This window comes from Molothrus ater, chromosome Z (assembly GCF_012460135.2).
Source record: "Molothrus ater isolate BHLD 08-10-18 breed brown headed cowbird chromosome Z, BPBGC_Mater_1.1, whole genome shotgun sequence".
In the NCBI taxonomy this organism is placed as follows: Eukaryota; Metazoa; Chordata; class Aves; order Passeriformes; family Icteridae; genus Molothrus; species Molothrus ater.
The window spans coordinates 57,419,306-57,434,512 of NC_050511.2; the positions used below are offsets into that span (position 1 = coordinate 57,419,306).

General features: G+C 40.8%; 1 protein-coding gene across 5 annotated transcripts in view; it reads left to right on the forward strand.

Annotated features, from left to right (window-relative positions):
- Positions 1-15,207, forward strand: part of SEMA6A (semaphorin 6A) — a 127,781-nt gene that overhangs the window by 69,852 nt on the left and 42,722 nt on the right. For 2 of the 5 annotated variants that reach the window (XM_036402950.1, XM_036402946.1), the window contains exons 11-18: positions 3,219-3,350; positions 6,651-6,806; positions 8,216-8,392; positions 9,098-9,238; positions 9,327-9,407; positions 11,328-11,386; positions 13,139-13,159; positions 13,292-13,342. In XM_036402950.1, coding sequence (XP_036258843.1) covers positions 3,219-3,350; positions 6,651-6,806; positions 8,216-8,392; positions 9,098-9,238; positions 9,327-9,407; positions 11,328-11,386; positions 13,139-13,159; positions 13,292-13,342 — 818 coding nt within the window. The remainder of the gene's footprint in view (positions 1-3,218; positions 3,351-6,650; positions 6,807-8,215; positions 8,393-9,097; positions 9,239-9,326; positions 9,408-11,327; positions 11,387-13,138; positions 13,160-13,291; positions 13,343-15,207) is intronic. The other 3 variants (XM_036402947.1, XM_036402949.1, XM_054517878.1) reach the window with 2 other exon arrangements.

The following is a 15,207-nucleotide window of genomic DNA, read 5'->3' on the forward strand; positions in this document are numbered from 1 at the left end:
AGTGCTGCAGTGTGTAACCTGCAGAATATTATTCCAAGGAGAAAATACAGTATTTTTTTCTCACAAAGAAAGGACTGTGTCTGTCCTGTCTATAGCTAAACCTCCAAGAACCATATTATCTCCTTCTTTTTGTTTTATGCATCCCTGGTGACTCTTGCATTGATCTTTGACCATGCATTGACCCTGCTGCCCCCTGACTCTCCTGGGAGAACCAAGGTCTTGCTGGCTGGGAAGGAGGGTCTCCAGAACACCTATTTCATTGTTTGCGTGGTTATCCAAAAGCATCAATTAATCTGTAGAGATTTTATCACTGTTTACACATTTTAGCGTGTTTTTCTGGAAGTTATTAGAGGAGTAACTGTATCTAATTATTGAGAACTCCCAAAGTTAAAAAAATAGTCGCTGTCTAACTAAAAAGTATATCGCAGTTTCACACAGTAACATTTGATCTAAAAGAGGAATTTTATTGTTGAAATTCATTTAGTTTTGCTGTACCCTTGCCACTCCTTGTCAAAGCCTGACCTCAGTAAGGTCATTCACAGAACTTACTTCAAATGAGAGTAAGCCTGGATCTGTAATGTAAAATCACCACTTTTGACATCAAAATAATAGAAACTGCAATGGAGTAATTATGCCACCAATAGGGAATACAAGCTTAAATTAAGTTGATCTCTTTTCATGCAATCTGAATAAAAACAGGTGAACAAATAGAGATTCAACATCAGAAATTAGATTGTATCTTGCAATTATTTCAAAATTGAGATTGTACTCCCACTCTGCTAGTATTTCCTGTGGTGTTTCATGAATAATTCTTTTCCTTAAGTATTGCATTTTAGAATCGAAGTACTTGGTGTAAAAAGCAAAATACTGTTTTATAGGCGGCAGGTTTTGCCAGACATGGAAGATGACAGAAAAGCATATATTTATTCTTGGACACAGCTTTTTAGCAGACCTGGCAACCCGGAGGGCCAAGCATGTTCTGGAGACCATCAGGCACAGCATCTCCAGCCAAGCAAGGGAGGGGATTGTCCCACTCTGCTCTCCTCTGGGGCAGCTTCACCTTGAGTGCTGGGGGAAGTTTTGGGTACCACAATATTAGAAGGATCTAAAGATATCAGAGACCATCCAAAGGAGAGCAATGAAGGTGGTGAAGGACTTTAGGGGAAGCTATATGAGGAGTGAACAAGGCCCTTGGCTTGTTTAGCCTGGAGGAGAGGAGACCGAGGGAAGACCTCACAGCAGTTCAGAGCTTCCTCATGAGTTGAAGAGGAGGGGCAAGCACCAGTCTCTGCTCTCTGGTGTCTTGTAAGAGGACTCAAGGAAGCTGAGTCATAGAGGTTTAGGTTGGATATCAGAAAAAATAGGTTTTTCACCCTGAGTGTGGTTGGGCGCTGGAGCAGGCTCCCTGGGGAAGTTACCAAGCCTGACAGACATCAAGGACCATCTGGACAATGCTCTCAGGCACATGGTGTGATTCTTGGGATGTCCTCTGCAGGAGGATTGGACTTCAGTGATCCTTGTGAGTCACTTCCAGTTCAGGATATTCTGTGATTCTGTAGTTCTATGAAACCTACTTCTGACATAAATGCATCTCTCATTCCTCCTCCACTAAAGAAATGTTGAAACAAATACCTTTGGTCTCTAGAACAAAGTTTCCTTCTAGACTGAAGTGGAAGAGATTCCTCAGTCTAATCAGAGGTCACTCAAGTAGAAACTAGTGTTGAGTTGTCATCCAGTAGTTCACAGGTGGCTTGGACCTCCTTGGCTGTGACTCACAGTGCTCCATCCTTCCCGCTGCATCAAACTACAGACCTGTAATCTGTCACCCTCACGAGTAAAAGACATTTCAGTCCTTTGAGCACAGCAATGCTTCCATCCTTGTGTAGTTTTGTGTTGAGCACTTTTAGTAGTGTGTGACACTACTAGATTTTATGGTTGGTTTTTTGTCTTAAGGACTTAATTCAGCAATGTGCAAAATATTCTAGCTGGAGTGGGTTTTGATCTGTCTTTTAGGATGAGGTCCTCTGTGTGGCCAAATACCCTTGACCATCTCTTACATCCACGTATATATGGCTGCCTCCATTTAAAACTCCTGCTGTGCAGAATCACATTAATATTGAGCTTTTAAATTTCCTTCTATATAAAAAGATAAATCTGTGGAGATCAAAATAAAACTACTGTACTGTCTCTCAACTTGTTTTTCTTCAGTAAAAAGCATTTTGAAATTGTTTACTATTCAAATGATTGTTTTTCTATCAATTTATATACCTTTAGGAGTTTAGCTAATCATCTGTAACAGTATTATAGTTCCTACAGTTTTTTCTTTGATGTATAATAACCTACTAGCTAAGAGCAGGATTGAAAGCCTGAGCCAGCTGGGTTCATGCTATTTACCCAATAAAATCAAGTGGTGGGAGTCAGACACAAATACAGTAGCTCATGTACAAAATAAATAAAAAATAGGTGAGAAATTAGTATTTCATGCTTCCAAGCAACTGATCATGCTAAACCCACACGCCTTTCACAAAGTATGTAGGTAAGAAATTAACTATGTGTGGACAATGCTGTTGTGCAGTTGCATTCGAGTATCCAAAAAACTGAAATTTGCAATGTTATGATCTTAAAATAATATCAAATTTGTTTCTATAAGCTCTTTCATTTCATTGAGTAGACCAAACTCCTGAGTATAGTTAACTCCTTTTCATTGGGAACACTTTGTGGATATCAGGCTGTGGGAGCATGAATGAATTACATGTAAAAGCCAGGTAAATGGCACATTGCAGCATGCTTCCAGTTTGATTAGAACCAACTTCTGAATTATATGCAATGTGCTTTTTGAGGCATGGCAGGGACTACAAGAGTTGGTACTGAGAGATGTTAAGACTTAGAAGACCTTAAATGTCCAAGTAATGGGTTCTGAATGAGACTGGCGATTTCTCCTCGTGTGTTGCCAGTGACAGACAAAGTTTGACCGATTCTTTCCCTTTTTCAAGATTATGACAATTACTTATTTCTGTGAAGCTTTGAATAAAATTCTCTTGGCAGGAGCTGCCTGCTGACTGGTATTCAGACTTTTCCATGGGACTGGGTTTTCCTGTTAATACCAGATTTAGAGTTAAGTATTGAGTAAAGGAAGGCTTCTATAGAGCATATTTTTCTCAAGGTTTTATGTATAACTGCAGAATGAGTAACAATTTCTGGGAAATGTCACTTTGCAGCATTCCTGGCTCTGCAGTCTGTGCCTATGACATGCTTGACATTGCCAATGTATTTACTGGGAGATTCAAAGAACAAAAGTCTCCAGACTCCACATGGACACCAGTTCCTGATGAACGAGTGCCCAAGCCCAGGTATGTGTCATGTGTAGTGATATTGTTCAGTTCCTTCATACAGGCTACAGAGGCTTTTTAATATTTTGAACAGCCTTATAAGGTGCAGATACAATTATACATGTTGAAACAATAAAGTAAAAGTTGAGTTGAATTTGGATCTAAAATAGGCAATAGAGATTTTTCCACTTAAATGACATTTGTGTAACATATATCAGGCCAGCATCAGATCCACTTGGTCAGACTAATCACTTAAGAATGGTGTGAGTTACACAGTTATTGTAAATTGGTTCAGTAACAGATATATCTCATTACAAAGCCTGCACCAGTCAGAACTAGAATAGTTTGCTATTCTATGATTAACATGCAGTTTAAGTGCCACAGTGGATGATTTATGGAGAGCAAAAAAGAGCATTCCACCAAACTAGAGATTCAGTTTACTTCATTCCTCCTATGAGTTGTTTTCCCCACTTTCACATGTTTGCATGCATCTCCTCTACTACATTCTTCATATTTCTTACAAGTACTATTTCAAACAAGTTGCTGTTGACAGACACTTGTTAACTCATTGACACCAATGGCATTTTGTTGTGAGATATTGAGATGCATATAGATAAATCAAATTCATTTATCTCACTTAAGCTTTGCAGCTCTATTGCATGTTTTACATTGCTTGTGATAGCTTAAATAATTTCAAAAGGAAAAAGCATCCAAAGTATTCAGTGCAGTGTTGAACACCTCAATATAAGAAGAATGTAAAGCTGTTGGAAGTATCCAAAGGAGGGCTACAAAGAAGTTGAAGGGCTTAGAGGGAAAACCATGTGAGGAGTGGCTGAGGCCGCTTGGCTTGCTTGAAAAAAAGGAGACTGAGGAAGACCTCATCACAATCTACAACTTCCTCATGAGGGAAAGAGGAGGGGTGGACACTGATATCTTCTCTGTGCTTACCAGTGACAGGACACATGGAAATGACCTGAAGTTGTGTCAGGGGAGGTTTAGGTTGGACCTTAGGAAAAGGTTCTTCACCCAGGGAAGTGGTTTGGCACTGGAACTTGGGCTCCAGGGAAGTGGTCACAGCACCAGTTTGATAGAGCTCAGGAAATACACTCATGGCACTCTCATGGCACATGATGTGATTCTTGGGGTGTCCTCTGTGGGGCCAGGAGCTGGACTGCAGTGATCTTTCTGGATTGCTTCCAGTTCACAATATTCTATGAGTTTATGAAGCTCCATGGTGGACACTGAGCTTCTGCCTAGTCCATCAGGTTTTGGATTTGCCAAGTGTAGTATTACTGTGCTGTCTGTATTCCGAAGTTGTCATTCAAGAGAAGAGCTTGAAGGTGACTGGAAAATTGGTAAATCCTGTGTCTGTTTTCAGTCTGAGCCTTAGTAATGCAGCTTCTAGCAGTGTTGCAGGATTTTTCTTCTTCATTTTGCAGTGTTTCAAACAAGTTGCTGACTACAATGGTCTGCCTTGGGGGTGCAAGGCTGTATGATGACTCCAAGGTTATTTGTTTGGACCTTGCTGAGATATATTGGCAGGGAAGGGGAAAAGAAGAAGAAGAAAGTGTGAAAGAAGAACAGAAAGTTGCATTACAAGTTTCGGATGAGCCAATAGCAGGCTAACTTTTATGATGGAGATGGGATAATATTGCTCTTTCTAAGCCTGAAGAACATAATCTGAAGTGAATTGTGAACAGTGTTTCATGTAATATTTAGCGATCAATCTGCTTAACAGAAATAATCGTTACTTCTAGCTCATGCTGAAGTATATGACAGGCACCTTTGATATAAGGTCATTTTTATCTGGGTTTCTCAGTATGATGCAGAAACATTACTGCCCCTAATGATCCTAACATTACTCAGAAAACTACCAGAGCCCTTCTGAGGTGTCACTTCCCTGTTTGGCCAGACAGCAGGTTTGCTGGGATTTATGTTGACTCAACTAAATCAGTTTTGGGATTAAAACAGGATTAATCCAATCATGCTATTAGGATTTAGGAGTAAATAGGCCTCCAGATTAGATACACAGAAACCGTAGACACCACGGTGCCAGAAGGTGCCAGGCAGTTTCCTCAAGTTCTCTGGGAATGTTGTCTCATGGGTCAATGCCCTTGCAAGGACCTAGGAAACCAATTATGCCCTTGATTTTTCCTTCTCTCCATCTGTTGCTAGTTCTACATGCAATTACAAGACAGGGAAAGTATTTTGGATATGAGGAGGCAAGAGTACACACTGTCTGCATGTAATGTTCCTTGCTCAGGTCTTGTGGGACCAGACTTGTTGACACAGCTAGTTCCTTCCAGTCCTATGTTCCCTTCCCACACAAGATTTATTTACCTAATATTTGACTATTTATCTAAATCTGAGCAACACAGATGATAGGATCAGTCCTGTATTTTGTTCAAGTTGACATTACTCTTGGTGTCAATGCCTTTACCCACAACAGAGTAGATGAAAATTGGATGATGCAATGTGTTTCGGAGTGAGTGGTCCATCTTTCATCTTCCCACCTCACACTGGCCCATAGGTTTGAAGAATCACAGTGCTCTGGAAAATGGAATCAAATGAGCCTTTTATTAAAGAAAATGACCTACACAATATTAACAAACAAAACACTTTGCTGATTCTTTGAGAGATGGCCTGTCCAGGCAAGAAGATTGCCCTACATCTTAGGAGCAGGTAGATTTTAGAAATAGCATAAGCAGATTTGCATTTAAGTTGTTAAAGAATGGCAGATAACTTTTTAGTGAAAATTCTCAATGAGCTACCATTCTTAAATCACCTCATCCAAATTGAACAAAGGGTAAAAACAATGTGTTCATGGATGCTATTCAGTTTTTCTTCTTCAATAGTCAGTTTTCAATCAGATATGACTAAAAGTAGCATTTTTTCATACCTGTTAAAAAAAATTAACTTCTTCCTGTATTATAGGGACTTCTTTTATTCCAGGAGAAAGCAGTCAATCAGGCAAGTTACAGAATCAGAAAACACCTGTGCAATTGGGAAGCATCAAGCCAAATGCACACATGCTGTGATTACATTCCATATGAATGGATAAATTACAGAACTGTGTGTGTAGTGCTCCTGATGAAAAAATTACTTTGTGCTCATAAGTGACACATGAAGTCCTTCTGAATGGAAGACAGAGCAGGATTTTAAGCTTCCCCTGAGGTGCTGAACAAGTCCACCACACTTATCGATCCTCTGCCAAGTTAAACTCCTGCAAAGTACATCATATTGCAGTTAGAGCTTCATCACAAAAGGAAGCTTGCCCTCTGTGAAATAAGTTTTCTGGCTTTACTGTCTCGTTTTATGTAGGCCTGGTTGCTGTGCTGGCTCTACATCATTAGAAAAATATGTAACATCTAATGAGTTCCCAGATGATACCCTGAACTTCATCAAAACACATCCACTGATGGACGAGGCTGTACCTTCCATTGTCAACCGACCCTGGTTCCTGAGAACAATGGTCAGGTACGTGCACTGAGTGAGCTCTATCTGCATTGTAGCTGTCAAGTTGTGCCAACAGCCTTGCTTCCAATACCCTCCTACTCTGTACATGTCCTGGTGTCCTGGGCATGAATCCAGCTAGGAATGGTGGCAGAGCTGAGCAGATGCTGCGGAACTCCCTGAGGAGCTTTCAAGATAGGAAAGACCTCAGTCTTTTCCAACCGTGCTGTGCTGAAGCCGGATGTTGTGGGAACTGCTGTGCGGGGAAGGCTTAATCATCTTTTGGCTTACGGGTCAATGTTTGAGATGGCTCGGTAAAAACTTCAGGCAAGGATCAGCAGACAATTCAGGAATATGTACACGGGATACAAACACGTCTGCCAGGATATGTTCACAGGATATGTAGATGTCTGTCAGGTTATGTACTGGTAAGCTTTAATGTTTGCACAAGTGTATAGGGCAGAAGTAATCACCTAATCTGCATCCTTTCTATAGCAACAAGAAAAAAATAGTAACAGATTGAAGACTCCTAAATCACCAATCGTTAAATCACTATCCCCTTCCTATCAAAATACATTCCCACTCTCTGCTGTGGTCATTATACTACTTATCTACCCTGCAGCAGTGAACAGAATAATGTGACTAACTTTTGCCATATTTTCTGCTCTTCCGCTGAGCAAAGGTAGAATATTGTGTTGGGCACTTAGTTCTGTGGAAGGTCTGATTTTGTTTCAGTAATGTATCTTATGTCAGGTTTTTCTGTCAGGTTCTGTGCCTCCGACCAAAGATGAGAGTAGCAAGCTCCACAGAGTGCTTCCCTTTGATAGGCAGTACCATCCAACTAGTACCAGACCACCAGTATACTTGTTTTCAATAAATTGTGTCACCCCAAGATTTGATTTCACTTCAGTGCTGAACTTGCTCGGTGGCAGTCGTGTGATTTTTAGTGAGGTAAAATGGTGTTTAGCATCTTACTCTTGCAGTAACACAGCTTTTCTTGACAAACCAAGTTGAACCTAGTTCAGCTGCTTTTAATGTGACAGAGCTTGAAATTTTTAAAACAATTCACTGTACTGATTCTCTATCGCTGTCTGAAGAAATCACCAGGCTTTTGGAAGGATAATTCCTAAATGCCCTCAGGCTCCTAGCAGCCCTTCAGCTTTCTGAACGTCTAGACACTTCTGAAATTCTGTACACTTCTGGTGGCTGTTGGATGTGTGGGTATGCAAACATGTGAAAATTCCCCAACATCTGGGGAGCCAAATTGGTACAGTCTGTGTTGATTTATAGAGAGGTAGGAAAAGTGCTTAAATGTGTTTTATGGTTGCTAGAAATGTACCATACACTTATCTGACGAGAAGAAAGTGATTAAATAAATGACAATTTTGTGATTATCTCTGTGATTTATCTGTGAAAATGCTCTATTGTTTTAGATATCGCCTGACCAAAATTGCTGTTGACTCTGCTGCTGGGCCATATCAGAACTATACCGTGGTTTTCTTGGGGTCAGAGAAGGGAATCATCCTGAAGTTCTTGGCACGGACAGGAAACACTGGTTTCCTAAATGACAGCCTTTTCCTGGAGGAAATCAATGTTTACAACCCTGAAAAGTGTGTATCCGATTCTTTGTACTCATGTATAGGTGACTTTGAACTTCTGATTTCTCAGAGAATAACTTGTCCCATGGAAATGGAAGTGGTTAGAGAAGCCAAGTTTTTTGGGTAATTTTAAATTGTTTAGGGAGGGGATGTCTGCTTATCAGTCTCTACATTGCAATAAGATTTTTTTATTCAATCTGTGTAGAAAATAGCCCATCCTATGCAGCAGCTGATGGATAATTAAAAGTGAAGTTCTGGAAAGGAAGATTAATTTTCTAATCCTATAAAAAACCCTGATTCCTCTCCAAATAACTCAGCAAGCAGCAAGCAACTCTCCAAGGGAAATTTTCCACATTTCAGTCTTCCTCAAATATGCCTAAGGGGGCTTTGAAATAAGCCATAATCAGGCAGAAATTTCAGCTGCTTTGAGTGCTGGAGAAGAATAAACACAAAAACAAAGGGGCGTCAGAAGCTTTCTGGTGTGCTGTTGCTCCCAAATTCTTAACCATCCCATGCATTTTTAATACTTTCTTATATGTCTGTCAGTATTTTTAGTGGCTATTGTGTGTTCTTTTCTCCTTGACTTGTTTAATTCTACCTTTCTTATGGATTTTTTGGCGGAAGCTCTTTTGATCTTATTTTTTCAGCCTGGGGGACAATTAGGGTTTCCCCCAGCAGAGCCCAGTTGCAACCACATCCCTTTTTTATCCAAATCAGGTGCAGCTACGACGGCATGGAGGACAAGCGGATCATGGGCATGCAGCTTGACAAGCCCAGCAGCGCCCTGTACGTCGCCTTCTCCACCTGTGTCATCAAGGTGCCCCTGGGACGCTGCGAGCGTCACGGCAAGTGCAAAAAGTACGTGTTTGGTGGTGGCTGTCAGAGGCCTGGGCATTGGGCAAGCTGCAGCACTCCTGAATGCCACCTTGTGCTCTTCTCTCCCAAGGGCCTGCATAGCATCCAGGGACCCATACTGCGGATGGGTGAAGGAGAGCGGGGTGTGCACGCAGCTGGTCCTTGGCTCCAAGTGAGTAAGGGCTCTCGCTGGAAGGGCTGTGAAGCTCTGGCGGTGGTGCCAGGCAGTCTTGGGCAAAGCTATTTGAAACTTGTGGCTTTTAGAGAGGGGAAAAATGTGGGAAGTGTTTGTTTCTATCTTATTTGCATTCACCTCCGAAATGTCTCACAAATTTTTTTGATGTGAACAGTCAGCTGATTGGTAACTGCTGAAAGAGGAGGAAGAAGAAAATGAAAGAGCTGTGTTAAGGTCCGTGTATTATTGAAAGGAGTGAACTGGATGGATATGTCTGGACCAGCCTACACTGGAGCCATCACAGCTGATTAAAGAGGCAATAGAATCCAAATTAAATTACTGAAGTAATTTGTCCACTGAAAACAAAACCAGTCCTTCTAATTTACTGTGCATTACTAAGAGGAATAACAGAGCACAATAAGGGCTTAAAACAGATTTAGAGAAGTGCTGGATCTCCCCTTGCTTAACAGTAGAATTTAATTATTTTATGATAATGAAAGTCTGGGAAGGTTACAGGGAGCAAACCCACTTGAGAGTTCACATTTCATGGCCACTTCTGACACACCACATGACTGCCCACTCTGAGCTATCAGCTGTACTCCCTCATGGTAGTAGTGGAAGTGTAGCATAGACATCACAGAGCCTTGAGAGCCCTACATCTGACGCCACTTAACCTTGCTTCTCTACAGGTCCTCACTATATAATAGACAAGCATACTGTGCTTCTGTCTTGTTCTTAATTTGCTGATTTCCACCATCTGCTGGGGATGCTGTAGCTGTATGTGTCTGTATATGCTTGACTACAAAAGTGCGGGCTGTTTCTGATTTGACTTTTGGTAGGGTAATATTAAAATGTACCTGTGTCCATATCAGGTTTTTCATAACTCCAAAAAGTGCTCGAGGCTTCTTCAACTTCCATGGCAAGTTGTAGGGGACTTCCATATTTCACTTTTTAGAGCAGCTCCCACTTTCCTCAGTAGATCCATCGAGACAGAGGCTGTGCAGTTTGCAGTGATGAAGTCCAAAAGAGATCAAGGCCGCCCATGTTCTGTCCAGTGCTTAGGAAGGGGGTCCAGATTGGCTGTGAAGGTATCTGGTGAAGTTCTAAGCTGGCCAACAGGAGGCAGAGATGTTAGTCATCCTCCAGGAGTAGATGACAATAGAGCAGGTGCTTTAAGAACACAGAGGTAGAATGAGTTGTCTGCAAGGGTAATTATGCCTCAAGGGCAGGATTCTAATATAGGCAAGGGCTTGTATTTGGAAGTTTTCCAAGGTTCTTGTCATTCACCTTTGACCACACAGGAAGTTGGAAGAATAGCTTCCATAGTTATCCAAAATCACAGAGTGAGCTTGGGAGCATAAGCTGAGCACATCAGCTAGAAAATCACGTGAGTGTTTGTCAGAAGAGCCCTTGAGTTAAAAGGAATACCTCTTGAGGGATGCACATTATGCCTTGAGCCTCATCTGGTGCCGTACCTAAGTGACTGCTGAAATTCAGGCTTCTTCCTCAAGCACAGTACCTGCCCAATGGGTTGGCTCCCTTCCCTCTCCAAAGTGCCAGTGCACCTGATCTACTCTGTGCACAGGTTAAGGTAGGGTTACAGGTGCTTCTGATAACATCCTGTATTTAACAGTTTAAAAAATGCAAGTCTTTTCTTCCCTTGGTAATGAAGCATGCTGTGGATTTTTAAAATGTAATAATATAAAGGAAAAGTATCATCAGAAGCTAAGAAATCATTAAGCAATGATGAATAGCTCAAATGTGTATGTTGCGGTTTTTCAGCCTTTGTGTGGAATTTCCAAAGAAATAGACAGTTTCACAGCAGGGATTTATTTCAATTGAACATGTGATAATTTCTTTCTGGTTAGGCCTATGACTGTTGTTATTCATACTGTTTTGTTTCCTTCTCTTATTTAGACTGTCATTTGAACAGGACATAGAACGTGGCAATACAGATGGCCTGGGTGACTGCCAAAGTAAGCAAAGCTTTTATTTCTATTTACCATGTGTCACAGTATCCTTCTGAATGCCTCAAATCACCATTACCTGTCAGGCATTCTTTTGTAGCAACATAAGCCATGACAGGAACAGCAATGTAGCTAATGGTGCAGGTTCACAAGAAGAACTGTTGTTTAAATGTATTTGAGGAAAATAGCCAGTTCCTGTGATTTATACAAACACTGGACTTCAAAGTGGTTGCATAACAAGAAAAGCTCAGCTCTAGAGGATATTGATTACAGCAATGGCATAATGAATTGGGGTCATTGTCTTTATTAGCCCTGGTGGTTGCGTTGTTTATGTAAATGTACAGAAGTGGCTTGGTTTCTTGGTGTAGTCTGTGACTTGGACTATATTCCCATGCAGCACAGTGAGGCAGAAAAATATATCTTCAGTTTGGATCCAGATCAAGAAATGACAACTGCTTAGTTTGTGAATTTTAGGGGATTTTACATACAGTCTGGACAACCTCATGGTATTAAGGGTCAGCTACTATTGCATTGCCTAAGAAATTTTAATGGTAAACCTTAAAACAGCGTGACAGCATGAGCTGGAAGCTTAAACACGGTCTTTAAACATTTATGGCTTTGTACTGAAATGCTTAAAAGTGCATAGCTTGCACTGCATGCAAGGAAACCTTGCTGATTTCTGAGCCTTCAGGAATACCAACATCTGTGTTCAGGACAGCTCTTGTTCCAAATGTTCTCACCAAGGTTGGTTTGCTTCTGAGCTCCAAATATTATTTATAAACCTCATGAAATCAAGACTCTCATCCTTTTCAGTTTAATTTGCACTGTTGCAATAAAACTGATGAAGCTGAGGAATCAATGTACAGTGAGAGAGTCATTACTTCTGCAACACAGAGAAAAATAACAGAGGGCTAGACTGTGCCATGGGACATGGTGTGAGCCAGACGTTCTGTAGAAAGCCAGAGCCTTCTCATGCCTTGTGCATCCTTATTCAAGAGGCATTAATTACTCTCATCACTTTCAGCCTCTGTCCTAAGATAGGGTAATATAGACCATTGCAAAGATTTTTGAAGGAGGTGTACAGATAGGCCTCCCCTCTGTTCCCCTGTAAAATGGGTTAGCACCAAAATCAGGCCAGCTCCCAGCTGGTGTATCTTTGCCCTTTTCAGCCAGTTCTGCTCTCCTTGGGCAAATAGGTTAGGCAGGAGTGGAATGTACCTGATATCAGTTACATATAAAAGGAGGGTAGGAAATTATTCAGGAAGAGCACATTGTGCTCATGGAGAGAGATCTGCTTCTGTGCAGAGAGCAACAAAGCCCATGCCCTGCTTAAATCCCTCTTTAGCCCTGAATGGTGCATTGAACCTTGACACTGCACAGGGGTAGATTTCATTCCCTGCTAACACAGCAGATTTTATTACTTCATGTGATCTTGGGTCACCTGAGTTTTGTCCTCATTGACTCACATTGCTGGCTGCATCCCCTGCAGTGCCTTGCCTTAGACTAGGATTTACAAGGAAAGCAGGGGGGACACTGGCCCTCTCTCCTGTACAGTAGGTCCTGTACAAGCTGGTCGTGAGCACTTTCAAAGCCAGACATTGTTTTCGGGTATGTCTGAATATTAGTTTTGCCTGGGTCCTTAGGGTGCAAATCACATGCTTATAAATATCAGCTGAAACATTAACGCTTATTAGCAGCAAACTACTTAAAAGAAAGAACAAGATACAAATAATGATTTTTCCCCTGTTATTTGTCTTTCAGATTCCTTCGTAGCCCTGAATGGTAAGGAAGTTCTTAGTTTCAATATTTATTGACAGCAAATCCATTTTGGAGGAATCACTTTTTACTAAACTTAAAAATATTCTCATATTTTTGTTATATTTAATGTTTCTTCCCAATTTATTTTGTTCATAGACATTTCAACTGCTCCACCTGATCAAAAAATGTCTTACTACACAGTGTATGGTCAGTTTATGAGTGTTTTTAAAAATTCTCCCCAAATCCTTGTGTTAGCTAGTAGTATCTGTACTCAAATAGTTGTTACCTCATTTTACTTCTTTTGTCTTGGTTTTGAGGGCCCGATTCACTAATCACAACTAGGATGAAGTCATATCTCTTGGTTTTCAATCTCTATTTTCTTGTCTTTCCTCAAAACTGTCTCGATTGAACTAAAGTCAGATAATGCCTATTTTAATGGCATGCCAGCAGACATGATTAAGAGCATGCTTCATCTGACACTCAAAGAAACACTTGGGTACAGTGATGCATCTTATCTGTTCACCAGGACAAACAAGAGAGCAGCTCACATCCCACTTACAAGCTGTCCAGGCTGGTGTCATTACTGCTACATCAGCCAGTCAGAGATACCTTAGGGAAAGTAGAACTATCCCTGGGTTACAGAAGGATCTCTCTCTCACAAGGAAAATTAACCTTTTACCCATGTGGTTTGAGACTGGATTATGCTTCAGTTCCTGAAGGTTCTTGTCATTTCTAGGGTGAGTTATCTATGTTGTCCATTCAAATTTACATAGCAAATTAAATGACCTGAACTAAAGAGGATCTTTTCTGCAAGCCTAGCATAGCAGGTTCCCATAAAGCAGCTGTTAATCTGTGCTTATAGTGCTTTCTACCACTTTGTTCTGCATATTTTGAATTAGATTATGCTGTTTCTTGGAGTGAAGAGTAAATGTTTTCATGAGGAGTCACTGCAGAATAAATAATCACTTTAAATTCAAACCTAGACATATATTGCAATAGCTTTTCTTACAGACATCCTGAACAAAGACAAGTACTCACAAGCTAAGAGCTGCCAATGAAGTCAATGGCAAAATTCCATGAGAGGTGGGAGCTTCCTTGTGAAGTTCCTTTCAGGCTGTACAAGACTAGCAGTTCATTAGGGCTAGATCAAATTCACCATGCATTTGGTTAATGTGAAGTTGTGATGAACTTTTAAATGATCCTTTCATCTTGTGCCTGCAGACTATGTAGGTATGAAACTGAACCAATGACAGCTCAGTACAGCAGAATATAAATAACTGGAGGCACAGTAATGCTGTTCAACATTTGTAAAAATAAAATCAAATTCCCCCTACTGTTTATTACCAGGAAATGAAAAATGTGCAGGTGAAACTTATTTGAAAGTATGGCAATGAAAGCCAGTGAAGGGAATGTGCAAAATTAAAGGCAAGCTGACACTTTCTGATATATGGAAGACTCACAGTTTCATCCACATAGACAGTTTATATTTTCTTTCATTGTGAAATCGCTGTATTTCTAATGCACAGAGCAGTAATTAAAGAAGAGTAATAATAAAATTTGTACTGCTGAATGTGAAGATAAAGAGAGTGGCTTTGGGTACAGTGCTGAAGTGCCAGAAATGTTCTAGATTTCCTGCTTGTATGTGAATTCCATAGTCTGCAGAGTTATAGCTGTGGAACTGTGGTTCTGGATCCTGCCAGCTAGAGTATTAGTAGGTACTTTGGTAAAAATTGATATTTTAATCTGACTAAGAAAGCAGAAAAGTGCTTCAAGTGAGCAGCAGAAGGAAAAAAGCTGTAGTCCAAGAGAGTACAGTTAACAAAAGAGAGTACATTTGTCCAGGCATGTCAAGGCCAAAAAGAGACTCCATAAATGAACCCAGCTTTTAGAGTAGGACCTTACAGACAGGTGCAGTGGAGAAACGCTGACCCAGCATTAGTGTGGGTTCCTGTTCATGTCCTGCCTTTTACGGTTTATTTCATTGACCCCTCTCAGGTACATCCTGAGAACATGCTCTCTATGCAAGTCAGCTCGCCTTTTATTGGTTCAGTAAAAATACCTAGTCTGATATT